The 26854-nt window shown below is 46.2% G+C and overlaps 1 protein-coding gene and 1 long non-coding RNA gene across 2 annotated transcripts in view; both read right to left on the bottom strand.

Moving 5' to 3' along the window:
• Window positions 1-1507: 1507 nt before the first annotated feature.
• LOC149525556 (uncharacterized) lies at window positions 1508-13724 on the bottom strand. Its single transcript, XR_016348652.1, has 3 exons — window positions 13623-13724; window positions 13050-13111; window positions 1508-2281 (listed from the first exon to the last, which is right to left on the bottom strand). It is a non-coding gene; the product is annotated as an uncharacterized LOC149525556 (long non-coding RNA).
• A 4176-nt stretch (window positions 13725-17900) lies between these two features.
• CRELD2 (CRELD disulfide isomerase 2) overlaps window positions 17901-26854 on the bottom strand; it is a 61325-nt gene continuing 52371 nt past the window's right edge. The window contains exon 11 of the mRNA XM_075927874.2: window positions 17901-18410. Coding sequence (XP_075783989.2) covers window positions 17916-18410 — 495 coding nt within the window. The 3' untranslated portion in view covers window positions 17901-17915. The remainder of the gene's footprint in view (window positions 18411-26854) is intronic.

The following is a 26854-nucleotide window of genomic DNA, read 5'->3' as shown; positions in this document are numbered from 1 at the left end:
TGGGAGCTGGGCACTTCAAGACAGTGAATTAGGGGCCTCGTAAAGGATCTCGGGATTTCAGTTGGGATTTTCAGAAGCTCTCATGCTCTGACAGGTGCTGCTGGTCTTGCTGTGTCAGGGCACTGTAGGGTTGAATTCTCTGAGACACCATTTTGGTCATGGGCGCCATGTTGTGAGTAAAACAACAATTAGGACTCCATTTTGGCCACCCTTCTTCTCCCTCCTTTTCCCTGCCGTTTTCTGTGTTTTGGCGGGAAACCCAGTGTCAGGGGGCCTAAGTTTGCCCAGTAACAACAGACACGTGATCATAATCTGCCCTGCAACAGCAAGTTATTTAAGGGCTGCCTCAGGTGCTGCTCGGGAGTGCCCATCTGAGTAGCAGAGTCAGGAGTCATTCAGATGGGTACGCCAGTACCATACATTGTAGGTTTAGAGTTGTGGGAGGTAGTATACTCACATGCACGTGTAACCCTTCTGCCAGGTAGCACCAGCAGCAGCTAGAGCCGGGTTCAATATGTTGGGGTCCCTTTTCATTCATCTCACACACAACCGGCTCGAGCCCCCACCCAGTAGCCTGGGAAATTCACACACCCCTGGGTGCCTCTGAGAGGCAATGCTTCCCCACTTGCAAGCACAGAGTCTGAGCAAAAGAAAGAACTTTTAATGGAAGAGAGAGAGAAGTCACATGGCATTAGCTTGGGAAAATACCATAACCAAAGTTCATAACCAACCCATGAGTAACCATCCCAGCTCAAATGGATTGAGCAATGTCCCTTGCCTCTCAGGCTCACCAGTCCAGCAATGTAAGGGTCCCATTCACACACCCAAACTTTCTCTGTACCCCACTTCAAATGCCCCACTTACAGCTCTATCCAGTCAGTGCAGATCCAGACACATCACCCTGATGACTTCCCTCATAGAGCCTGATGTGCTGCCCCCACTGGCTGGTCGCTCCTGCCAGCCCGCTGCTGCTTCCCCTACTGGCCACCCGCCAGTCATTCCCGCCTGCTGCTTCCCCTACCGGCCACCCGCCAGTCATTCCCGCCAGCCGCTCTGCTGGCCACAAAGGGTCTGGCTCCATGACAAACCAGTGACTTCATCTCTTAGGGTATGTCTAGACTTCATGCCTCTGCCGACAGAGGCATGTAAAATAGGCTACCCGACATAGTCAAAGAAGCCAGGATTTAAATATCCCCAGCTTCATTAAAATAAACATGGCCACCACGCTGTGCCAGCTCAGCTAATCGTCGGCACAGCGTGCGAGTCAAGACGCGGATCGGTCGACAGGGGAAACCTTTGTCGACCATTCCCTTATGCCTCATGAGACAAAGGCTTCCCCTGTCGACCAATCCATGTCTTGACTCGCGCACTGTGCCAACGATCAGCTGAGCTGGTACAGCGCGGTGGCCATGTTTATTTTAATGAAGCCAGGGATATTTAAATCCCGGCTTCTTTGACTATGTCGGGTAGCCTATTTTACATGCCTCTTTCGGCAGAGGCATGTAGTCTAGACATACCCTTAGTGATTTCAACTCTTTATCCACCCCCTAGGCTGGCAAAAGATTCCAGCTTCCACTGGAATAGCAAAAAGATTCCTGATGGAGTCTGCTTTGGATCTATTCTTAGAACAAGGGTGGGGCGGAGAAGGCAAGTTGAACCAGTCTTACAGTTCACACCTGGCAGGCATGAAGCAGGCTGGCTCAAGCCCTTTCCTCCCAACTCAGTTCATTCAGCCCTACAAGGGGGAGGCTTGCTTATCTGAGGCCCTTTACAATGACGGTGCTCTCCTGCAAGCACTGGTGTCATATATTACAGTTCCTACATTTAGGGGTAGCATAGTTTGTGACCCCACAACAGCCAAATTAGTTACAATACATCACATTCCATTCCAACAATTCACCCTCTATCAGCCCTGGCTGAATTGGATGTACATAGCCACACCCCGGATTCCTTCCTCATCCCGGCATGAGCTGTATTTACATATCAACAATTAATTATCTTGCAGGGCTAAACAATTTGAGTGAGCATATCCACAACCAGGGCTGGTCTACTCTTTTAGTTGGATGATTGCAAGCAGTAGATCAGCCCCTGCTTACACAAGAAGTGAACATCCAGCTGTCACTCCTCTCCAGTCAGGACTCACTTACACTGATGACGGTGCAGGGAGAAGGGGTTTCCCCAAGTAAACCTAGCCAAAGGAGGATCCAGCTGTTCTGATCCTGCTGTTCCAGACATCTCAGACCAAGTCTGGAATCAAGGTGCCGCCGTGAGGGTCCCACAGCTGTGAGAAATGATACAGTCCCTGTGACATTCCTCCGGGTTACCTGGGTTCTTACCTACTACTTACCTTGAGTCGCAGTCAAGCTTCCTTTGTTCTATTCCATGCAGCGGGGTTCTGTTTTATTCTGCTTCAGAGTTATTCTTACCTTGTTTGGAACTGTTTAATAAACCTGGTTAGTTTACCTCAACTGTCTATCCTCGTCCTTGGGGAAGGCCTAATAGCTCCCAATGACAGAAGCGGGTTTGGGGATGGACATGGAAGCCAGTTCAGTTTAAGATCAAGAGTTTTCTGGCTAACAGCACAGGCAAACTCGAGCTAGATACCTGAGTACAGAAAGATGGGTGAATGCATATGCAAGCTACTCTGAGCCACTGCCTGTGCTCCCACAGATGCTGGTTTTAGCTCACTTGCTCTAGCACATCTGTCACTGTCTACCCATGCCAGGAAGCAACCTGTCAGCTGCAGTATAGACCTACTCTCAGGCAGCAGGTATAGGCCAACTGCTCTGCATGCCACATGCCAAGAAATCTATTCCAAGCTGGTTACCTATATCCCCACCCCCAAACAGTTAGAACAGCAGCAGATGGCATCTCACCAACAGAATTCTTCCTAGACTAGCAACATGATACTTGTTCTTATAACCTCTGAGCAATTAAAGGAAGAAACTCCACACATATCCTGCCTGTATGTGAGTCTGATCTGGGATGCAGGCAAGACGCGGGAACAAAGCAATAGGCACACATATCATAGTCCAGACTCAGGGCATTCCCACTTTAGTCAAGCACCATCCAGTTTATCTTTCACAGAGTCTTAGCTCCCTCTAGTGGCTGTTCTTACATCACAAAAAGAGGTAAGAACAGCCACTAGAACATCACAAATATTTTTCAGCTAAGAAAGTAAATTTAAGTGGGTGGTGTTGTTAAGCTGGCCTCCCTCAATTTTTTTTGTCACCTTTCCTTTTCCACCTGTGACTGGAGAGGTGTTAACTGACCACTTCATCTTGAATGGTCCCTTGAAACTATTTCAATTTGTTCCATCTTGATTTAACTGTGACAGTCTGAGTGCATTTCCCACACTTGAAGAAGAGCTCTGTGTATGCTCAAAAGCGTGTCTCTCTCCCCAACAGAAGATGGTCCAATAAAAAATATAACTCCCTTCCCCACCACCCTCTCACCATTTCTCAAGTGATTTAAAGTGGCTTTTACCTAAATTCATGTTCTTGGAAAGTTTGAGAGTAGAAGAGGGAGCTTGTTCACCACATAATATAATAATAAAACAATAATAATGTAACTATGAAAAGAGATTGTTCCCTTTAAAGTTCTGTGTGTGTGTGGGGGGGGGGAATTATCACACCCATGTCTGGTTAAAACTTCCTTTTCTATTCAGTCATCTGTTGTCTGCCGCCAGACACGAGCCAGAGAGATTTTGGAAAGGATAAACATCATATTCCCGGACATCACTCTTTTAACAAGCGGAAGGGGAATACCGCTCCAAAAACAGGATGTGGACAGATCCCAAAGGAAAGTGCCAGGGAAACTCCCCGGTCATTTCCAAAAACACAGATCTGTTCCCTTACCAAAAGTGACATGATGAGATAACCTGGCTTTTAATACGGGAAATGGCACTGAAGGTGATTAGCTAGAGGCTTGTATACAGTCTATTTTAAGCATGTTTTTGTGAATGATGACAGATATATGCCAGTAGGGAAAAATCTTTCTACTTGGAATTTTAAAACCTCTTTGAACTCAATAAGCCCACTATATGCAGAGTCTGATGGAGTCAGGCAGTGATACATATCAAGGCGTGCTGTAGCCACATGTTAGATGACAGATTCAGACTGTTTTAAAATAAAACCTATCTAAAGCTAAAATGAGGTGGAAGGGGAAGGGGAGAGGGACTTTTTTTCCCTGAGATAGGATTTTAAAAAATTGATTAATGTAATTGGAAGTAGAGGCCCAATTGCTCCTGTTCTGAGGATTTGTTGCAAACTAACCTTTTTTAGATGACAGATTGTAGCAAGCTGCTAGATGAAACTTGTCAGTTTTCTATTTTCCTGCATTCTCAGGAGGTTTTATATATTGCTGCACAGAGGTTGTTTTGTTATACATTATTTGTGAGCTGTATTTTTCATATCTGATGTGTGATACAGATCTCTCCCTCAAATTTTAAAATGTCACCACATTGCTCATGTATTTTACAAGGATAAAATATAGATCACAACTAATGTACAGTGAAACACTCATATTCTCTGGCAGCAAACCACAAAAACTACACAAGAAGATAGGCAACTGGAAACAAAACACATTAAGATGTTTCATATAGTAGCTTACTTCAATCTGTCATCTCAACAAGTTAATTTGAAACATATATATGAGACACAAAAAACGACCCCCAAAGAAAATTGTTAAGGTTACAAACTCAAGTGCCCAAAATTAGGAAATACTAGAATTAAGGATGTTTCTGACATCTGAAACTGTGTGTATACAATATAGCAGCCTTTAAATTATAAAATCCTCTAGTATTTTTTCAAATGCATTCCTGCCTAGTCTACAAGGGTACGTCTACACTACAGCGCTAATTCGAACTAACTTAGTTCGAACTAACGCATCCAGACTAAAAAACTAGTTCGAATTAGCGTTTTGCTAATTCGAACTAGCATGTCCACATTAAGTGGACCCTGAACCGGGGTTAAGGATGGCCGGAAGCAGTGCCGGCAGGGCATCAGATGAGGACTTAGAGCGTGGAGCTGCTGTCTCAGGCTAGCCGAGGGCTGTGCTTAAAGGGACCCGACCCCCACCCCGGACAGACAGTTCTCAGGGGTGCCCCGCTTGCAAAGCAGTCCTGGCTTGGAGTGCACGGACTACCCACACTGGGCACATCACAGCACTCGGCCATCAGACCGGCTGCACTTGCTGCAGGCTGCCATCCGGAGGGGGGGTCAATCAAGGGGCTTCAGGAGAGTTTCCACCCCGAGGAGCCCGCAGAGCCAGCCCAGTCCTCCCCATCGGGGGCTCGTACCCCATTCCTCCCTCACTTCCTTCCACTTACCCCTCCCTAGCCCCCCTTCCTGATGTACAAAATAAAGGACAATTGTGTTCAAAAATAGAATCTCTCTTTATTGAACAAAACTAGGGGAGACTGGGAAAAGGAGATGGGAGAGGGGAAGAGAGAGGGTGGGAGAGGGGAGGGCAACTACAATGATTAGGGGTTTGGAACAGGTCCCATATGAAGAGAGGCTAAAGAGACTGGGACTTTTCAGCTTAGAAAAGAGGAGATGGAGGGGGGATATGATAGAGGTCTATAAAAGCACGAGTAGGGTGGAGAGGGTGCATAAAGAAAAGTTCTTCATTAGTTCCCATAATAGAAAGACTAGAGGACACCAAAGGAAAGGAATGGGTAGCAGACTTCAAACTAGTACCAGAAAGTTGTTCTTCACAAAGCAAAGAGTCAACCTGTGGAACTCCTTGCTGCAGGAGGCTGTGAAGGCTAGAACTAGAACAGAGTTTAAAGAGAAGTGAGATCAATTCATGGAGGTTGGGTCCATGGAGTGGTATTAGCCAGGGGGTAGGAGTGGTGTCCCTGCCCAAAGTTTGTGGAAGGCTGGAGAGGGATGGCATGAGACAAATGGCTTGGTCACTGTCCATCCCCTCCAAGGTCCCTAGGGTTGGCCGCTGTCGGCAGACAGGCTACTGGGCTAGATGGACCTTGATTTTCATGCACACCTGCTCCTGGGTGGGCAGGCTGGCAGCTCTCCTGCCCTAGACGGCCACTTTCCTGTGCCTAGTGCGGAGTTCGTGGACGAGGTCCACGATGTCCGCACTAGACCAGGCGGGTGCCCACCTCTTGTGGTCCCGGGCAAGGTCCCGGGAGCCGCCAGCCTGGTCCCGGGAAGAGGGGGAGGGCTGGGGGGCATCGGGTGGCTGGCTCGAGCCGTGCCAGGTGCAGGGTCTGCTGGCTGGGTCCTGGCAGGCTTGCACCTGGCACGGGCACCGTAGCCAGCCCGTGCCCCTTTAAGGACTCCGGGGCCGGAAGGGGGGCAGACGAGTTTCCCTGGTGTTGGCCAGAGTGGCCACCAGGGAAAGCTGGGGAGGGCTAGCCTCCCACTAGTTCGAATTAAGTGGCTACACACCCCTTAATTCGAACTAGTAAGTTCGAACTAGGCTTTGTCCTCGTAGAATGAGGTTTACCTAGTTCGAACTAAGCGCTCCACTAGTTCAAATTAAGTTCGAACTAGCGGAGCGCTAGTGTAGCGCCTATCAAAGTTAATTCGAACTAACATTCGTTAGTTTGAATTAACTTTGTAGTGTAGACATACCTCAATTGAAGTTATATCTCCATAGCTACATCAGTCAGGGGTGTGAAAAAATATACCCCAGTCACACTGCCTCTTGTAGATGCAGGTATGTTGATAGAAAGGGGCTTCCATCAATGCAGCTCACTTCAGAGAACTGGTGTTCCTACACCAATCAAAAAATGCCAGCATGGGGAGTGGGTATAAGAAGCAGGCCATGACACTGCCTGGGCTTCACCCCAGACCCCTGTTCCTGCTTGTCCTCTTCCCCTGGAGGCCCTGCCCTCACTCCCCTTCATCTGGTCCCTATTCCACCCACATAAGAGCCTCAGCGGAGGAGGCAAAGCAGCATGAGAGGCAGGGGCAGAGCATGGGTGGGACTGCGGGGGAGGAAGGGCTGGCCTTGGGGCCTCCCCAGATAGAGGAGTCCTGCTCCCTCCATGTTTGCTAGCATAACTATGCCAACATAGCCATGCTGGTGCAGCCTCCATAATGTCAGTGCACAGGATCTGTCAGTGCACCTGCTCAGGGGAGGAATCGGGGTTGTGTTTTCTGTGGGAGCCTGGCCTCATCTGTTGCAGAAGCTAGCAGGTGGATAGTGAATGAGGCTGAGGTCACAAGAAGAGAAAGGATGAGCTCATGATTAAAGCAGCCGAATGCTGCCCTGAGAACTGGATTCTATCCCTGCTTCTGCCACAGGGTTCTTGCGTAATACTAGGCAAGTCACTTCCACCAGGCTTTGTACGGGTGGTCACTCATTGTAGTGTTCCTCATTTTCCAACTCATGATCGTCTGGGGTGAGACTAGTGGAAACGCTGAGCACTCACAGCTGTGGCTGAAGATATGACTTCCTCTGTCATTCTAAGTACTCTGAACAATCAGGCGGTAGGCATCTCATATTAGGCACCCAAAAGTAATGGATACTTTTGACCTTAATCTTTCTGTGCATCAATTCCCCAACTGCATCTCATATGGGCGTTGTGAAAATTCATTAATGTTTGTGAAGCACTCGCATCTACAGGGATGTGCACCCTAGAAAAGCCCATGAAGAAATGAATAATCCTTTCTTCAGGGAAGCATTTAAATAGCGTGTAGTAAATAAAGCCTAGGGCCACAACACTGAGTAAGGAGGAGAAAAAATATATATGGAATAGCTGTCATTCATTGTGCATTGAATGAGACAGGGGACCTATGGAAAACACAGGGGTGAAAGTAAGTTGGTGCACCCCAATATGCTGCTCCACCAAGGACTCGGCTGGCTGGGGCACTCAGTTGCAGGAGGAGGCAGTGAGTGCTCCTCACCTGGCTTCCAGGGCTCTCCAGCCAGCAATTGCACTAAGCAGCAGGCAGCTAAGTAGGTTAAAAGGGATGACTAAGAGCATGCCTCTCCCCACTGGTTCAAGACTGCCCCAGTCCTAAGCCCCTCTCAGGACACCATGTAGGCAGGGTAGGAGGGGCTGAAAGCAACTCTCTGCCTCCCCCTGAGATTTGTACTGGGATGCTGCTTGCTGTTTCCCTTCCCATGACTCTCAGGGTGTGTCTACACAGCAAAGTTATTTCGGAATAAAGGCAGTTATTCCAAAATAACTACGCGAGCATCCACAGCAATTCCATTATTTTGAAATAATTTCAAAATAACGGACGGCTTATTCTGATTTCTGTAAACTTCATTCTACAAAGAATAACGCCTATTCCAAAATAGCTATTTTGAAATAAGGCGTGTGTGCCTGCTATTTCGAAATATCTCCTCAGCAGGGTCATTCTAAGTTATTCCCCCTGGGGCTCTAAATCAAGATAGCACATCTACATTACGGAAGCCTGCCTTGGACTAATTTTGAGGCTTTCCTGCAATGTAGATGTTCTATTTCGAAATAAGCTATTTCAGAATAACTATTCTGGAATAGCTTATTCTGAAATAAGGGTGTGTCTAGACTACATGCCTCCTTCGACGGAGGCATGTAGATTAGCCAGATCGGAAGAGGGAAATGAAGCCGCGATTAAAATAATCGCGGCTTCATTTAAATTTAAATGGCTGCCCCGATCTGCCGATCAGCTGTTTGTCGGCAGATCGGGGGAGTCTGGACGCGATGCCCCGACAAAGAAGCCTTTCTTCATCGACACAGGTAAGCCTCGTGAAACCAGGCTTACCTGTGTCGATGAAGAAAGGCTTCTTTGTCGGGGCATCGCGTCCAGACTCCCCCGATCTGCCGACAAACAGCTGATCGGCAGATCGGGGCAGACATTTAAATTTAAATGAAGCCGCGATTATTTTAATCGCGGCTTCATTTCCCTCTTCCGATCTGGCTAATCTACATGCCTCCGTCGAAGGAGGCATGTAGTCTAGACACACCCTAACTGTGCAGTGTAGATGTAGCCTCAAGGAACAAAAGAAAAAACACTCAGTGTGCCTGCATTTCTCTCCTTCCTGGCTGGAGTAAGTGACCCAGGTTATGAGCTTCCCTTTTACCTCTGACAGTTAGGAAAGGGAACAGGAACAGCAAGAAACATCTTGACATGAATCTTGGGGGAGGGGGGAGCTTCAGCCCCCCCGTCCTCCCTAAATAGGGCTCCTGCATCCCCCACCTCCTCATCCTGCTAGTCTGAGCCCGCCAGTCCCCTGCCCTGAGTCCCTCCTCACCCCCCCAACCCTGACTCATACACCACCTCCCCCTCACACACACACCAGCCCCTTCCCTGACTCCTGCAATCTTCCTCATCCCCACCCCCTGCCCTGAGCCCTGTCCACACCTCCACTCACCACAACCTCTTGCCCTGAGCCCCTCCCCTGGGAGGCGAGGCATGCAATATGAGGTATCTGTAAGAAATTTAAGTTTCTTTCACCTCTGGCCATCAGTATGCAATTGGAGACCATTATAATGCATATGGCACAAAGGGGGCAATATCGGATTGCACAGGAGACCCTAGTTCTGGCAGGTGCTAACTTTTGAGTGTTTGACTTTCTAACCCTCATAATTTGTTTATAGTTTTCTAGGTTTCTAAAAATACAAAGTGAAAAACCAAACTCCGTCCTGTGGCATCATATTGACACCCACTTGTGTCAGCACCAGGGCTGGAACCATTCAGTGGGTGGTTGGCAAACTGCAGGCCACACGCAGCCCATGAGGGTGCTCCACTGGCCAGCCGGAAGACAGTTTGTTGATGCTGAGCATCTCTAGGCAGCAGTTTGCTGTTCCCAAGCTGTGGGATGTGGCGCAGACCACGGGGACAGGTTGGTCATTGCTCTCCACAGCTCCCATTGGCTGGGAGTAGGGAAGCACCGCCAGGGTGATCTGTGGCAGGCTGTGCCTGAGGATTCTCAACATCAATGTCAATTGATAACACTGATGATCACATTAATCTCCTCTCACACCTGCTTCCCGAGTTCACAGTCCCAATCACCCACCCAGACAGTCTTAGTTTCCCTCTGCTCCTCAACCGATCTTAGTCTCCTCCGCATCTATTGGTTCCCAGTTTGCCCTTCTTTTCCCTTCCTAACATCCAGTCCCAGGCTCCTTGCCCAGTGAGGCTCCATTTTTTCCCATCCTTGGCTTCCAGGCGCAGACTCCTTGCCTAACCAGTGCCAGGCTCTCCATACAGCTGTTTCCCTTTCCCCCTACTAGCTTCCTTTCCCACCCTTCCTAAACTCTGGGCTCTTTTCACAATATTCTCCCCCATCTCTTATCCCCTCTGCCTTTGAATCAGGCAGCTTCCTCCTCCATGTTGGCTGGGAAGCATCATCATTGAGAGCACAGGGAAGAGAGACTCCTTGCTTTCATTTCAGATACCCATACCTGGGCCCAACACAGCCCTCTGTGGCCCAGAGCCACAACTGCAAGAAAAATCCTGCCCATCGTGAGCTGCAGCTTTCTCAGTGAAAACAGAATCTTTAGGGAATGTAGCTGCCAAAATCTCTACTAAGCATGTGCAAACTGTGAATTCTCAATGGCTTATTGTTTGGCCCATGCTTTTCATGGGAACATCAAAAGGCACATCTCTGACACAAAAGTCAACCTCTAGCACCCCCCTCCTCTCTGACGTACTTCCCCTACCTCCAAATCTGAAGTCTCTGCTCCAAGCCATTGGTGTGCTTGAGCTTTTCAAAGAAAAGATACCCTGAATTTTGCAATGTGGGCAAAACGACACATTTTTATCCCTAGGCTGTTTTCAGAAACAGCTGAACCATTTTAATTAAAATTAAACTGAAACCTGAGGCAGACACCTGGCATGGATAATTTTAGCTCAAAGTTAAAATTTGTCAAAGTTATAAATCAATGAAAAGAGGTTCATATAATGGAAAAGGTCAGGTATGGCCTTTTCTACACTAGACTATTAAGTTGGTATAACCATTGGTCAGGGTTGTGAAAAATTCACACACCCTAAACAACATTCTTAAGCTGGCCCAGGTCCCCTCCTAGACAGCATGAGGTTAATGGTAGAATTCTTCCTTTGATCTAACTACCACCTCTCTCAGGGGCATAAATTAGCCATGCTGAAGGAGGGGTTCTCCCATAGATAGTGTCTACACAGAAGCAGTGCAACAACATAGCTCAGGCATCGACAAGGCTTAATACATCTCACTCACACAAACACTTCTGGAGGAAGAATATATCCTTTGAAATGTGTAATGACACTTAAGAGGCCATCATTGTGAGGTCTTGTCACTGCTGGAAGAGCTGCTTACACAAGGAAGGTCTAGTACATTCGAGCCCTGAACTTCAGTGCTGTTAGCATCTGAATTTGAAGAAATTTGTCACATAAAATACCTTTCTGCCAAGCACAGCAAACAGCTCTGGGGCAGGATTAGGGAAATAAATGATCATTTGCATTTCAGTGACAATGGAAGCATGTGTAACAAGTTACTATATACATTTTTGTCTGCAACATAAATTAGGCTCTGATGTTCTCGTACTCTTTGTTTGTAGAGAACAACTGATATTGGGGTAATTCCCCATTTTATGTGATATCTATTAACTCCCCTTTTCTGTAGTCCCACATCAGCTAATCTGTTTGGCTCTTTACTGCATCAGTTTAGAAAGAGAGAGAGAGAGAGACAGAGACAGAGAGAGTTCCTTTCTTGGGAATATGCAATATTTCAATGTTCTTAAAATGAATAAATAGAATGCTGATGGTGGGGAGGTTAAAAGATCAAGTTGGCTTTAGGAGGGAATTTTTATCAAACATCCTATACAGAATCCACGTAAATTCTTGGGTTCTTTGCTTTGGACTTCATGGCTAGGAATGTTGGGGAGATTCCCAAGCCCGAGGCATTCTTTCTGGGTGATGGATCAGGGGTATTGTCTCAGATTGGGGTGTCATTGGAGGAGGTTTTGGAACTGATTGATAGGCTTGGCAGTGGCGGGTCACCGGAACCGGATGGCATTCACCAGGGAGTTCTGGGGGAATTCAAGTGTGGAATTATGGAACTATTAACTGTGGTTTGTGGCCCATCCTTTGGATCAGCTTCTGTGCCTAATGACTGGAGGATGGCTAATGTGACACCTATATTTAGGAAGGGCTCTAGAGGTGACCCTGGCAGCTACAGACCAGTAAGTCTAACGTCAGTACCTAGCAAATTAGTTGAAACAACAGTGAAGAATAAAATCGTCAGACACATAGATGAACAAGATTTGTTGGGGTAAGGTCACAACATGGCTTCTGAGAAGAGAAGTCATGCCTTGCTAGTCTACTGGAGTTCTTTGAGGGAGTCGATGGGCATGTGGAGGGGGGAATCTAATGGATATATTATACTTAGTTTTCCAGAAAGCCTTTGGTGGGGTCACCTCACCAAAAACTCTTCAGTGGAATGATTTGTCATGGGATGGGAGGGAGGGTCCTCTCAGGGATTGATGACTGGTTCAAGGACAGGGAGTGGAAATTAATGATAGGTTTTCAGAGTGCAGAGAGGTAGTTAATAGTGTCTCTTGGGGGCCTGTACTGAGACCAATACTATTCAACCTGTTCGTAGATTATCTGGAGAGAGGGGTGCACAGCGAGGTGGCAAAATTTGCAGATGATACTAAACCACTCGATAATTAAGACCAAAGAGACTGTGAAGAGCTTCAAAAAGATCTCAGAAATGTTAGAATAGTGATAGAAATGTAGCCGTGTTAGTCTGGGGTAGTTGAAGCAAAATGCAGGACAATGTAGCACTTTAAAGACTAACATCTTGTTAGTCTTTAAAGTGCTACATTGTCCTGCATTTTGCTTCAGAAATGTTAGTGATTGGGCAACAAAATGGCAAATGCAATTTAATGTTGATAACTGTAAAGTAATGCACATTGGAAAAAAATAATTCCAACTATACATACAAAATGATGGGGATTAATTTAGCTATAACTACTCAAGAGAGAGATCTTGGAGTCACTATGCATAGTTCTCTGAAAACATCCACTCAATGTGCAACAGCCATCAAGAAACAAACAATGTTAGGAATCATTAAAAAGGGGATAGAGAATAAGACAGAGACTATCTTATTACCTCTACATAAATCCATGGTACGCCCACATCTTGAATACTGCATACAGATGCGAGCGCCTCATCTTAAAAAAAAAAAAAAAAAAAAGATATATTGGCATTGGAAAAGGTTCAGAAAATGGCAACAAAAATGATTAGGGGTTTGGAACGGGTCCCATCTGAAGAAAGATTTAAAAGCCTGGGACTATTCAGCTTAGAAAAGAGGAGACTAAGGGGGGGATATGATAGAGGATTGTAAAATCATGACTGATGTGGAAAAAATGAATAAGGAAAAGTTATTTACTTGTTCCCATAAATTAAGAATTAGGGGTCACCAAATGAAACTAATAACTAGCAGGTTTAAAACAAACAAAAGGAAGTTTTTCTTCATGCAGTGCACAGTCAACCTGCGGAACTACTTGCCAGAGGATGCGGTGAAGACCAGGACTTTAACAGGGTTCAAAAAAGAACTAGATAAATTCATGGAGGTTAGGTGCATTAATGGCTATTAGCCAGGAAGGGTAGGAATGGTGTCCCTAGCCTCTGTTTGTCAGAGGCTGGAAATGGATGACAGGAGAGGGATCACTTGATGATTACCTGTTCTGTTCACTCCCTCTGGGACAACAGGATAGTGGGCTAGATGGACTTTTGGTCTGACCCAGTATGGCTGTTCTTATGTTCTTACATTCAAAGGCTCCTATAAGTAAGGAGAGAAAACATGTCACCGTGAGTCTAGTAGTGACTTTGCTATTACTATCTCATTTATTCAGAGTACTATAAAGATGAGTGCTAGAGAAAACCCTCACAACAAGAATTGTTTCTAAATGCCAGCCTGGTGTGGAGTTGAGGGAGAATGAGTCACTTTGCAGATCAAAAGGTCTGGGAACTGTTCGTATTTACAAGAGATGCGTATTCAAGATCTAAACTGAAAACACAGGAGTTCAAAGCAAGAACATCAAATACATCTGACCCAGCTGTAATATGACCTCAAGTGCCTTTACACTTTTTTCATGTCATGCCAAACCAAATTTCCATTTAAAAACAAATAACACCTTATTTGACTGGGATGAGACTTCATAAACAAGGTCAAGTTTCACCATGTTGCTTTGTAAAAGCTATATACGTGGTTTTCAGTTTTTCATTTCTTTATCCAGGTGCCTGAATATGTTACATCTGTTGCTTTTATCTCTAATTCCCACATGATCTACTTCCAAGCTATTGAAGATAGAAGTTTTGCAGATGCAATACACTCCTTGTTTAAACATGTGTTATATCACTATTATTTTCCTAAATTGCATTGTCCCTCAGGGGAAAAGTTGCACAGATCCTTAAAGAGCTATCAGATGGATACACTCAGCATAGCTTTGTTGGCTAATAATATTCCTGATCACTTTTTTATTACTGGAAGATTAAAGGGAAATCACTCAGAAATTAAATCAAACAAACTCATTTAATCATCTAATACAACAAGGTCTGGAATCTTCTATTTCTCAACTGGCACTGCATTAATGAAGAAGTGTGGATAATATGGCTTTCAAGCAGATATCAAAGCCAAGTTTTGTAACACTACTGCTTAGCCATGCACACTGTGAAGTAACTGTTGACAACTGAACTGTCCACCTATTTAAACTAGGACAGGATTCCACAACTGCATCTGAAGGGAAGATCAAAAAGTGAAAATGTGTAATGAAGGTGATGTTTTCTTAATGATTAAACACTGCTTTGTTTAACGATCAATTAGCAACATTTTCATGGCAAATGATTACATTCAAAGTGCTGTCTGTCTCTAGCCTTCTGAGGCCAGGTGCACACTGTGGGGGATAGGTTGTCTTAAGGTATGCAATTCCAGCTACGTAGAAAACATAGTCAAGCTGAGCTTCAGCACCATCCTCACAGTTGGAGGTCGATGAGAGAAATGCTAACAACTTAGGGTATCAGAATTTAGCATGAGTAACACTGAAATTGACACCCTAAGTTACTAGTAAAGGATACAGTGATGTGGAAGTTATTGAAATTTTAGCTTTCACTATTTCATTGAAATGATGATTGGGACTATTTCATGTTCTTCAGTAGGGATATGTAAAACTTAAGTCATTAAACTCAAAATCACATAAAATTCACTTAATTTAAGGTTTGGGACAAACTTAAATTGTCAGACCAAGTTCAAAGCTGAAAATCCTGGGCCAAGTTGCTGGTCAAGTTGGCTCGTTCTGTGTTCGGGGTGCTGAAACTACGCAAGGCATAGTGGATGCAAACACCTGAACCTATCTTAGAAAAAGTGGGGTACAAAACCCTTCTGTGAAGCAAGTTTTGAGTATTTATTCTTCAGTGAATTGCTTGCATGAATAATAGGATTGTATAGGGTGTCCCCGCTATCCATCTGTTCCGCACTAAAGTCGTTGATGCATGTAGGAACTGATGCGTTATAAGTCCTCTCATTCCCCTCTCGTAAATTGTGCAAAAAACCTCCCCAATTTGTGCTAATGGAAGTCAGCCGCAGGAAAAAAAATCCCTGCTTTAAGTTGTTTTGCTATAAATCCAAGTTTTTTGGACCATATCTTGGACTTATAGCAAGTACGGCCTGTGTTAAACTGAGCACCATTTTTAAGTGCATTTTCTGCACTAAGATGCCTGCTATGCAGGGAGCAGTAGCAGGTGGTTTCAGTTATCTTTGTGAGTTTATTTAACATGTTGGTGAAATAACTACACAAGACCCTAATTGTCTTCTGGAAGCTGTTTTTTGTTATGAAATCTCAGCGAGCATTGGATTAGATTAATGCTAAGAACAACCTTCCAGTGTAGGTTAATTACTTTGAAGTCTAAAAATGCCATGTGTATGCTTCTCTCCTTGCATATTTTCCCCAAATTTCTTTTCTAATGGAGTGGACTATTTTATATCATAGTTTCACCTAGCTGTAAGTGCAGGAAAAAGAGCAGGAGAATAACCAGGGCAGAAGGTAATTTCCTGTTCTGATTGGTCATTATTTATGAGTCACTAATGCATGACACATGTTTCTCATTTACTTAAGCTATCTCCATACTGTAACAACAAATAAATCAGATCTAGAACACATGGGCCTATTTCTGATCTCAGATGCATTCATATGGCTCACATTGGTTCTTAAGCCCGACTGACACATCTGGAATGCAAAAACTAGTGATAAATGCACCATCAAATCATAGTATCATAGGAATGTAGGACTGGAAGGGACCTCAAGAGATCATCTAGCCCATCCCGCTGCACTGAGGCAGGACCAAGTATACCTAATCCAACCCCAACAGGTGTTTTACTTGTGCTTAAAATCCTCCAAGAAAGGGGATTCCACAATTTCCCTTGGTAGCTATGGGTGGAGGCTGCCTGGCACCACCTGGTGCACAGCAGTGCCCGGACGCCAGCATGCCTCGCCGCATCCGGCGTCTGGACACCAGCGGGACTGGTGGGACCGCATCGTCCTGGAGCACTGGAGAGATCAACAGTGGACCCAGAACTTCAGGATGAAGGAGGACACCTTCCTGGAGCTCTGCGAGTGGCTCACCCCTGCTCTGTGGTGACGGGACACTTGCATGAGGCCCCCCATCCCGCTCCAGAAGCGTGTGGCCATGGCCCTGTGGAAGCTCTCCACGCCGGACAGCTACTGATCCGTTGGGAACCACTTTGCCGTGGGGAAATCCACCATCAGAGCAGTGCTCATGCAGGTATGGCACTCACCAGCCACTGGGCCGGGGAGGAAGGGAGGCTGCAAGGAGGGGATGGGCTGCCCCAGGAAAAATGGGGGGGGGGGAGGAGGCAAAAGTACCCCGCACTGGAGGGTTCGGTCTGTCCCGGCCGTACGACACGCCGCCCATGGCGGCCAGGATCGCAGCAGGGGTTGCTTCTGGGAGTGGGGTGTGGGGCAGTGCCAGGGAACAAACACTCCCAGCCACCCGGGTGCCTCAGTGATTCATGGTTTGGTGTGTCTTTCTGCAGGTGGTCAAGGCCATCAACAGGGTGCTGCTCCGCAGGGTGGTCTGCCTCACCGACCCGGATGCAGTTATCTAGGGGTTCGGTGCCCTCGGCTTCCCCAACTGCGGGGGAGGAGGGTGGCAATCGACGGGACGCACATGCCCATCTGTGCCCCGGAACACCAGGCCTCTCAGTATATCAACCGCAAGGGGAACTTCTCCGTCATCCTACAGGCTGTGTGTGACCACCGGGGCCAGTTCATTAATGTGGGCTGGTCCGGCAAGGCACAAAATGCCAGGGTGTTCCAGAACTCCTCCGTGTGCCAGAAGCTGCACGACGGGGCCTTCTTCCCCGACCACCACATCAAGGCCGGGGATGTGGACATGCCTGTCTGCCTGGTGGTGGATGCTGCCTACCCCCTACAGCCCTGGCTAATGAAGCCCTACACAGGACATCTCAACCCATCCCAGCAGGCCTTCGATGCCAAGCTCAGCAGGGCCTGCATCGTGGTCGAGGGGGTCTTCGGATGTCTGAAATCCCAATTCCGGTGCCTCCTCATCCGCCTTGACCTCGCTGAGCACAATATCCTTCCCATGGTGGCAGCATGTTGTGTGCTGCACAATTTATGTGAGCGGAAGGTGGAGGCTTTCCTGCCAGCCTGGATGGCTGAGGCAGAAAATTTGGCTGGCCAGTACACATAGCCCCGCACCGCCGCCATCTAGGTGGCCCAGCAGGGGGCCATCCAGATCCAGGAAGCCCTGCAGGAGAGCTTCCTGATGGAGAAGGACTAAACGCTCCCTACATGCCCCACTGGGGCCTTCTTCCACCTTCCCCTCCTTCCCCTTTCCCCTCCCTAACCCCCTTTCTTACTGTCAAAGAAACACACCTGTTCTGTCAAAAAAAAAAATCTCTTTATTTTACATAACTGGGGTGGGGGGAGGGAGGAATTAGGTTGGTAGAGGGGAGGGGGAAACCTGGGAGGAGGGAGCTGGAAGGGGGAGGAAGAGGAGAAAGGGAAGGGAAAGCTCAGGGTTTGGGGTCTTCCTGGCTCTCCCGTCTCGCAGCACTGCGGGTGCGGGGGCGTGGGAGGGGGGGAGGGATGGAGTGTAGGGGGGGCAGGAGGGACAGGGGTGTGGAGGAAGTGGGAGGGGGAGCGAGAGCTGGGACAGCCGCAGGGGCTGGCACAGGAGGAAGCAGGAACCTGTCCACCAGGGTCTGGAGGTGACCTCAGAGGGCACGGCCCTGACCCTCCAGCGCCTCCAAGCTCTGCTGCCACAGACGCAGGTCCTCACGGACCCTGTGCTCCTGGGTGCGGAGCTGCTGCCCCAGTAGCCGCAGGTGCCGCCCCTGGCAGTCCTCCAGGCTCCTGGTGCGCCTGCTGGCCCAGGTGCTGATGGCTGGTGCAGGCAGGGTGGTGCACCCTGCAGTCCCAGGTGCTGCTGCTATGGTGAAACAAGAGCAGTGGTCACTTCTCCCAGTGGACACAGTGGGTGAAACCCAGCCCCCCTCTGCAAGGTGAGGTCGGCGTACGGGGAACAGGCCAGGGCCCCTGCACGACACCCAGCTGCTGCTCCATGATGGGCAAGGCCCAAGCGCATGGTCCATGGGTGCCCCATCCATCCCACGCCTCCCATACACATAAGGGGAGCATGATGGCACTCACATGTGGAACCCTCCCCAGCCTCAGATGACACAGCAGATGTGTTCTGTGGGATGCCTCAGGGGTGCTGGGTCTCAGGCAGGCTCCCTACATGCTCCTGGCTCTCGGTGTCCTCCTCTTCCTCCGTTTCTGCCCCGGGGTTGATCACCACCCGGGGGGCATGGACTGCATGAGCCCCCAGGATGTGGTCCAGGGCCTCAAAGTGAGGGCAGGCCTCTGGATCGGCCCCTGGTTGGGAGGCCCTGGAGTAGGCCTGCTGCAGGTCCTTTATTTTACAGCGGACCTACTCCTGGGTCCGCATGTGGCCTCTGGTGACCAGGCTGACAGCCATGCAGCTGTAGACAGCCACATTCCTGTGCCTAGTGCAGAGATCATGGACATTGGAGGCCCCCCCCAAACCTCAATGAGGTCCACGATCTTCTCACTAGACCCCATCTTTTGCAGCCCCGGGCAGGCTCCTGAGAGCCGCCAGCCTGGTCCTGGGAAGAGGCGGAGGGCTGGGTGGCAGCGGGTGGCTGGCTCATCCTGTGCCAGGGTGCAGGGTCTGCTGGCTGGGTGCTGGCAGGCTTGCAACTGGCACAGGCACCATGAGCAGACCGTGCCCCTTTAAGGTCTCCAGGGCTGGGAGGGGGGCAGAAGAGTTTTCCTGGTTTGGCCCAGAGTGGCCACCAGGGCAACCTGGGAAGGGCTAGCCTCCAGCTAGTTCGAATTAAGTGGCTACACAGCCCTTAATTCGAACTAGGTGTTGCTCCTTGTAGAATGAGGTTTTCCTAGTTCGAATTAAGCGCTCCGCTAGTTCGAATTAAATTTGAAATAGCGGTTTGCATGTGTAGCCCCTATTAAAGTTAATTCGAACTAACAGCTGTTAGTTTGAATTAACTTTGTAGTGTAAACATACCCTTAGAAGACATTTAGGGATAAATTAGAGCTAAATAATAGCACAGGACACTGAGAGCCCGTGCTGGTGGCTTACACAAATTTTAAGGGACTGCAGGAAGTGTGGCCACACCCATGATAAAGCGACGTCCAGCTAACTAAAATCATGACAGACCATGGATGCTGGACTAGGGGGGCACAACCAGTATATATTTCACAATTAATTATGTAGCATTTCAATGACTGAAACCCTTTAGAGGTAGACTCAACAGTGAGCTTTATGCAAGGTCCTAAAAAGCAACCTTCTTACATCACCATTTGTACATGCATAACAAGTTTTGCTGAGCCCTTTCAAACTCTATGTTGACTTTTGAAGATTGGGCTATAATTCATTGAGGAACACAGTGTGTTGGTTACATTGCAATATATAATGTAATAATGCAACTCTTTGGAACTGGCTTGATAACTACAGGGTTTTGATAACATATTTAAGTGTATTATGCCTGAAGTTCTACTGTAATATATAACAATTTAATTTATAAAGAGATACAAATAATCATTTCTAACTATTAATTAATACCAACTATGTCACTTAAAGATAATGGAGAGTCACATTCAGTAAGTACAATTTGCTGTTTTACATTCAGTAACTATAATTTGCTGTTTTAACACACTTACCAAAGTTAAATATAGTATAAAAATAGCATCTTACAATGTGAAATAATCATTTCATCAAAGGACAGACCATATGAGAAACAGCATACTATTTATTAGTGGTGTAAAGCAAGACAAACTATTGTGCTTTTTTACTTTTGGATCCATTAAATTCCCCTATCATGCAACACTTACACACATACACGTTTACTAAACAGTTTTTTCTGTGTCAGACTATAAGGATGTGGATAAATAGAATTATAGGTGCATTAAACTTTTTACAACTGTTTAATTGAAGGAGTCTACTAAGCCATTGACTGATTCAATTGAGGGTTTTTTTTGTAATTTTTTAAAATAAATGGATGAATTGTGGGCTTGATTTTCCAGTGGATTAAATCAGGATATTTCCACTGAAGTCAAGTAAGTGTAATCCATTTACATCAGCTGAGCTTCTGGCCTTATATTTCTGGTTATCATCACAATAAATTGATGTAGGCCCATCTAGGATAGCAGACACATTGAGATTGGAAACTGGAAACTCTTGGTTGTGCCGCTGATGTGAATTTGATGTACAAATAACTGTGGAGATAGTAAGTTACCCCTGGGCTATTGCTCTCTAATATAATCATTACTTGCAGCTAGTACTGTGCCACTTAAGCAGATACAATATACAATTCCCTTGCTCCTTATGTTACCTAGACTGCCTTTGCTGGACTTACAAAGTGGTGGCCTAAACTCCCACTCATCCAGTGTGTCAACACAGCAAAGGTCCAGGACTAAAACCTTAAGGGAGAGTGTGCACTCAGTGATGAGTCAGTGTACAATGCCAAGAATGATGGATAAGATTTTATGTTGCAACTTGCTGTTGATAATTGCAGCCATTAGCTGAGCTGTTGCAGCACCACCTACTGCGGCGGTACAGGTCTAACAATCGAATCTCTTCAGAGGGGTATCCCAGTTAGTCTGTAACAGGAAAAACTTAAAAAACAACATGTTTTGTCAGTCTTTAAGTGCTACTAGTCTATTTGCTGTTTTTTAACCAAATTCTCTGTTAATCTTCTGCCTTTTCTATTGTTTGTTGCTAGGATAACTTGTAAGTAAAATTATGTGGGTTTTATCTTAGGTATTCAATGCCTCCATAAGAACCATTATTTACATTTTTCTTCCTGGAGGCAATCAAGGTAGACCCCCAAATATATACAGTGCTTGGGCTGGTGGAGACACTAATAACTATAAATATTCAATCATGGGAGATCTGCTGCAAAGGGGTGACCAGAGGATTCCCACTTAATATTCTCTGTCAGCTGGGATCTGAAGGATGTCCCTTCTCCTTAATGACATAAGACATTATCCTTCCTAAGAGTTATCAGGAAGGTGAAAGCTCAATTGGAATTGCAGGTAGCAAGGGATGTGAAGGGTAACAAGAAAGGTTTCTACAGGCATGTTAGCAATAAGAGGGACATGAGGGAGGTAACCTAATGACAGATGATGTGGGGAAAGCTGAAGTTCTCAATGCTTTCTTTGCCTCTGTATTCACGGACAAGTTCAGCTCCCAGACAAATGCACTAGGCAATGCAGTATGGGAAGGAGATGGACAGCCCTTGATGAGGAAAGCACTAGTTAGAAACTATTTAGAAAAGCTAAACATACACAAATCCATGGGCCCTGATTTAATGTATTTGAGGGTGCTGACGGAGTTGGCAAATGTCATTGCGGAGCCTGTGGGCATTATCTTTGAAAACTCGTAGAGACTGGGAGAGCTCCAGGATGATTGGAAAAAGACAAACGTGGTGGCCATCTTTAAAAAAGGGAAGAAGAACAATCCAGGGAACTACAAACTAGTCAGCCTTACCTCAGTCTCCGGAAAAATCATGGAGGGGATCATCAAGGAATCCATTTTGAAGCACTTGGAAGAGGGGAAAGTGATCAGGAATAGTCAACATGGATTCATGAAGGGCAAGTCATGCCTGACCAATCTGATTATGATGAGGTAACTGGCTCTGTAGATATGGGAAAGTCAGTGGATGTGATATACCTTGACTTTAGCAAAGCTTTTGATACGGTCTCCCACAATATTCTTGCCAGCAAGTTAAGGGAATGTGGATTGGAAAAATGGACTGTAAGATGGATAGAAAACTGGCTAGACTGTAGGGCCCAACAGGTAGTGATCAATGGCTCGATGTCAGGCTGGAGGTCAGTTTCTAGCGGAGTGCCCCAAGGATCTGTTCTTGGACCTGTTTTGTTCAACATCTTTATTAATGACCTGGATCAGGGGAGAGATTGCACTCTCAGCAAGTTTGCAGATGACACTAAGCTAAGGGGAGAGGTAGATACGCTGGAGGGCAGGGAGAGGGTCCAGAGTGACCTGGACAGATTAGAGGATTGGGCCAAAAGAAAACTGATGAAGTTCAACAAGGACAAGTGTAGAGTCCTGCACTTGGGACGGAAGAATCCCAAGCATTGTTACAGGCTGGGGACTGACTGCAGTTCTGCAGAAAAAGACCTGGAGATTACAGAGGATGAGAAGCTGGATATGAGTCAGCAGTGTGTCCTTGTAGCCAAGAAGGCTAATGGCATATTAGGGTGCATTAGAAGGAGCACTGCCAGCAGATCCAGAGAAGGGATTATTCCCCTTTATTCAGCTCTGGTGAGGTCACATCTGGAATATTTTGTCCAGTTCGGGTCCCCCCACTATAAAAAGGAGAGGGTCCAACAGAGGGTGACCAAAATGACTAGGGGGCTGGAGCGCATGACCTATGAGAAGAGACTGAGGGATTTGGATTTATTTAGTCTGCAGAAGAGAAGAGTGAAGGGGCATTTGATAGCAGCCTTCAACTTCCTGAAGGAAGGTTCCAAAGTGGATGGAGAGAGGCTGTTCACAATAGTGACGGATGGCAGAACAAGGAGCAATAGTCTCAAGTTATAGTGGGAGAGGTCTAGGTTGGATATTAGGGAAAACTATTTCACAAGGGCTATGTCTAGACTGCAGGCTTCTTTCGAAAGAGCCTCTTTCAAAAGATCGCGTCTAGACTGCAGGCGGATCTTTCGAAAGAGAAATCCGCTTTTTCGAAAGAGAGCACCCAGCGAGTCTGGATGCTCTCTTTCGAAGACGGCCTCTTTAAATTGAAGAACGCCTTCTTTCGAAAGAGGAACTTTCGAAAGAAGGCGTTCTTCCTCGTGAAACGAGGTTTACCGCCATCGAAAGAAAAGCCGCGTTCTTTCGAAATAATTTCGAAAGAACGCGGCTTGAGTCTGGATGCAGGGGAAGTTTGTTCGGGAAAAGGCTACTTTTCCCGAAAAAACCCCTGAGTCTGGACACGGCCTAGGAGGGTGGTGAAGCACTGGAATGGGTTACCTAGGGAGGTGGTGGAATCTCCATCCTAGAGGTTTTTAAGTCTCGGCTTGACAAAGCCCTGGCTGGGTTGATTTAATTGGGATTGGTCCTGCCTTGGGCAGAGGGCTGGACTTGATGACTTTCTGAGGTCTCTTCCAGCTCTATGATTCTATCCAGGCAACAGGAAAGAGTTGTCTGATCCTTGGGAAGGAAAGGGGATTTATATAAGTACCTGTATTAGGTGTGACAATCTAAAGTCTCCACTCAGCTGCCCCCTAAATGTATAGGTCCTAAGCTTTCAGAGTAAAAGTTCTCTAGATACCTGTGTGTGAACACCTATCTATCTCACTTATGGCCTACAACGATCCATGTACCAGGGAAAATTAGGCATTCATCTGCCTGTCTCATCTATGGAGCCTGATCTAGAAGGTGTGTTTAAAAGCCACCATGCCACTCAAGTCTTATTCAAAAGATAGGAGCTAGCAATGATGCCCACCTTATGACTTTTAGCTAAGTGGTTAGAGCACTCTTTAGGAGGTGGGACACTCCAGTTTAAATTTCCTTTCAGGTATAGGAGGAGAAAACATTTGCACCTCTCAGGAGAGTTCTCCTGCCACTAAACTATGAAATATACTGCTGTGGGACTCCCTCAGTCTCTCCTGTTGATGCTGTTCTGCTGTGCATAACAAATTTAGGAACCCTTGACCCAGAGAGAAAGAGACTAACTCTGTAACCCTGTAGTTAGATCTTCATCCGGGACACCTGATTCTCAGGATCCAGTCCCCTACTCCAATGACTCTTTAGGTATATAAAATGGAACAGCTTCAACAGGAGGGGTTGTCCCATACTCAGGAGTTAGAACCGTCGTATGGGAGCAGGAGACTCCCTTTGAACCCTGGTAACATCCCAGGTGAGAGTTCTAACAACTGGGTTAAATTACGGGATGGGCTCCTTTGCTTCCTCCAGCCGTTTGTGTGGAGTGCAGCAAGCACTTCTTCACTCATTCTCATTTGCCAAATTTCAAAATAAGCTATTTTGAGTTTAGGGTGCTGTGTAGATGCACCCTGAGATACATAATGCCTTGTGGTTCTGGGACTTTCTGCTTTTCAGTTGCCTGTATCAAACTAATAAACATGTAGTCATTAATAATATATATTTTAATAACTCTACCACTATTAATTATATCTATTAGACCTTAGATAGAGATGATTTTCAAACTGCTATTCTTTCTATTCCAATTCCAGAAGATCAATATTTTATTAATGAAGTGTATTTGGTTCTTTTATTTATATATATATATATATAAGGGGGGGAGAGAGAGAGATTAGATATATTTATGTACAAATATAGTATTGCAACTTGGGGAAGATAAAACCATCAAAGTTCTTACGTGTTTTTGACTTGTTTCAGCAAACTTTTCCTTAATATGAATTAATTATAGCTTTGATCTGGTTCACTTCCATGTTTTTGTCATTAACCAGTTTAAATAGATTTATTTCCACAAGTACGAAAGAGATAAGCCCTGTGCATTAATCAGATCTCCATATCTAGAGTTTTTAAAGTTGCAAGCGTCTATGAAGCACTAGATTCTGCTACCTTTACTCACTTTGGTGGAGTTCACTCTTGTGCACTATTTTGAGAACTTCAGAGATGCTTAGGCTCTGCTGGCCCTCCAGACAGGCATGAGCAGTGCCTTACTGCATGAGTAGTTTTATTACTTTCAGTAGAACCAGCAGCCTACTAAGGATGGAGAAACTGGATCTTGCTATGTGGAGGGGAAGACATGTTCTGGTTCACAGTTATTGTAAGGAAATGAAATTTGCTTTGTTAGAAGGGGAACAGACAAAAGTGTATTAAAAGTAAGTATTTCATCTCTCTTGATGTCTTCAAGCAAACTAGTTTACAGTGGGCTTTGCAGAAAAGCATACCTTGATCAGACATGCAGAAGGTGAACAAAAATTAAGTGTTTCCCATTTCCTCTTCAGTGCAATGTACAAATAGCAGCTGAAATAATCTTTGTCAAATCTTAAAGAAATGCAGACATCTTCATGTAAACAGAAGCTGTTTGCCAGGCTGCAGGGGAAACCTCATTTCACAGAAACTACTAAGAAGAAACCACCCTATTGGTCTATCACATTTTTCTTCACACAGGAACATTTTTAGAAGCGATGTAAATTTGGTCAAAAAATTAAACTGATTCAGACAATGCTGTTTTCAGAGACATTTCACTCTAGCTACTAAAGATATTTTGCTTTAAATGCATTGTTCAGGAAACAATGAACATAATAAAAACAGAAAGCTCTGTGATCATTAAAAACACCTGTCACCTGGCAAAGCAGGGATACACTCATATAAAGGAAAAGGCAAAAGCATAGGCAGCATGAAAGACAACTTTCAATCTATCATTGATAGTGGAAGTCCCTGAGTGCATTAAGAGCAGCAAATTCTATTAAAAGGAGCTCAGACATCTGAAAAGGGGTATCAGTTGCATTGAAAATCTGAAAGATACACAATAGAATGGAAGAGTTCAGTATACTCCATTGCTAGTATGTCCTGAGTGGTCTCAGAGTAAAAAGGATAAATTCCATAAGCTATCATAAAATCCATACATTTCAAAGAATAAAATCCTCACATACACTGGCAACAGCCAGAAATATCTGAGACAACTATCAAAGGATACATGCAAAGAAAAATAAGGCATGGATGACTGGATCTCTTGAGTAGTGTATTGGAAAAATAAAGCACCTTTCTGTTTTCATCTGTTATGGTGAAAGAGGTTCTCCTTGCAGTAGCTATGGCAGGCCAGGCAGGGGTAGGGGTGAGTGCAATACTCCTGCTTCCACAAAGCTTTTGTTTCCAGCCTCTAGTGCCAGTGGCATGGGAACATTTTTAAAAGTGTGGTTGCTGAGCCCCGTTGTTCCTTCCCCTTGCCCCTATCCACCTGCACCCCCATCTGAAGCCAAGAACAATATCCATGTAGACGCCCCTGACTGGGGCAGAAGAAGCAATACAATAGTACCTGTAAGAAATTTTAAGTGTGGGGGAAGGAGGAGGAGTGTGGGGGTGCAGAGTCAGAGGAGCTGGGACGTGAGAGGGTGTAGGAGTCAAGGGATGTGTGTGGGAGCTGAAGGAGTGAGGGCAGGAGCCTGGGGATGTGTGTGGGAGCAGAAGGAATCAGGGCAGGGGGCTAAGGGAGGTGCAGGAGTCAGGGGAAGGGCCTGGGAGAGATGCAGAAGTCAGGGCAGGTCTGTGGGTTGCAGTAGTCAGGGTAGGGGGCTAGAGGAACCGGGGGATGCAGGAGTCAGGACAGGGGACTGGAAGTGGGGGAAGAGTGTGGGTGGGGCCCTGAGGCCGGGTTACCT

This window comes from Pelodiscus sinensis, chromosome 1, assembly GCF_052426305.1.
Source record: "Pelodiscus sinensis isolate ZL-2025 chromosome 1, ASM5242630v1, whole genome shotgun sequence".
Taxonomy (NCBI): Eukaryota; Metazoa; Chordata; order Testudines; family Trionychidae; genus Pelodiscus; species Pelodiscus sinensis.
Note: the sequence above shows the minus strand (reverse complement) of the source record. Positions and strands in the feature narration are given on the sequence as shown.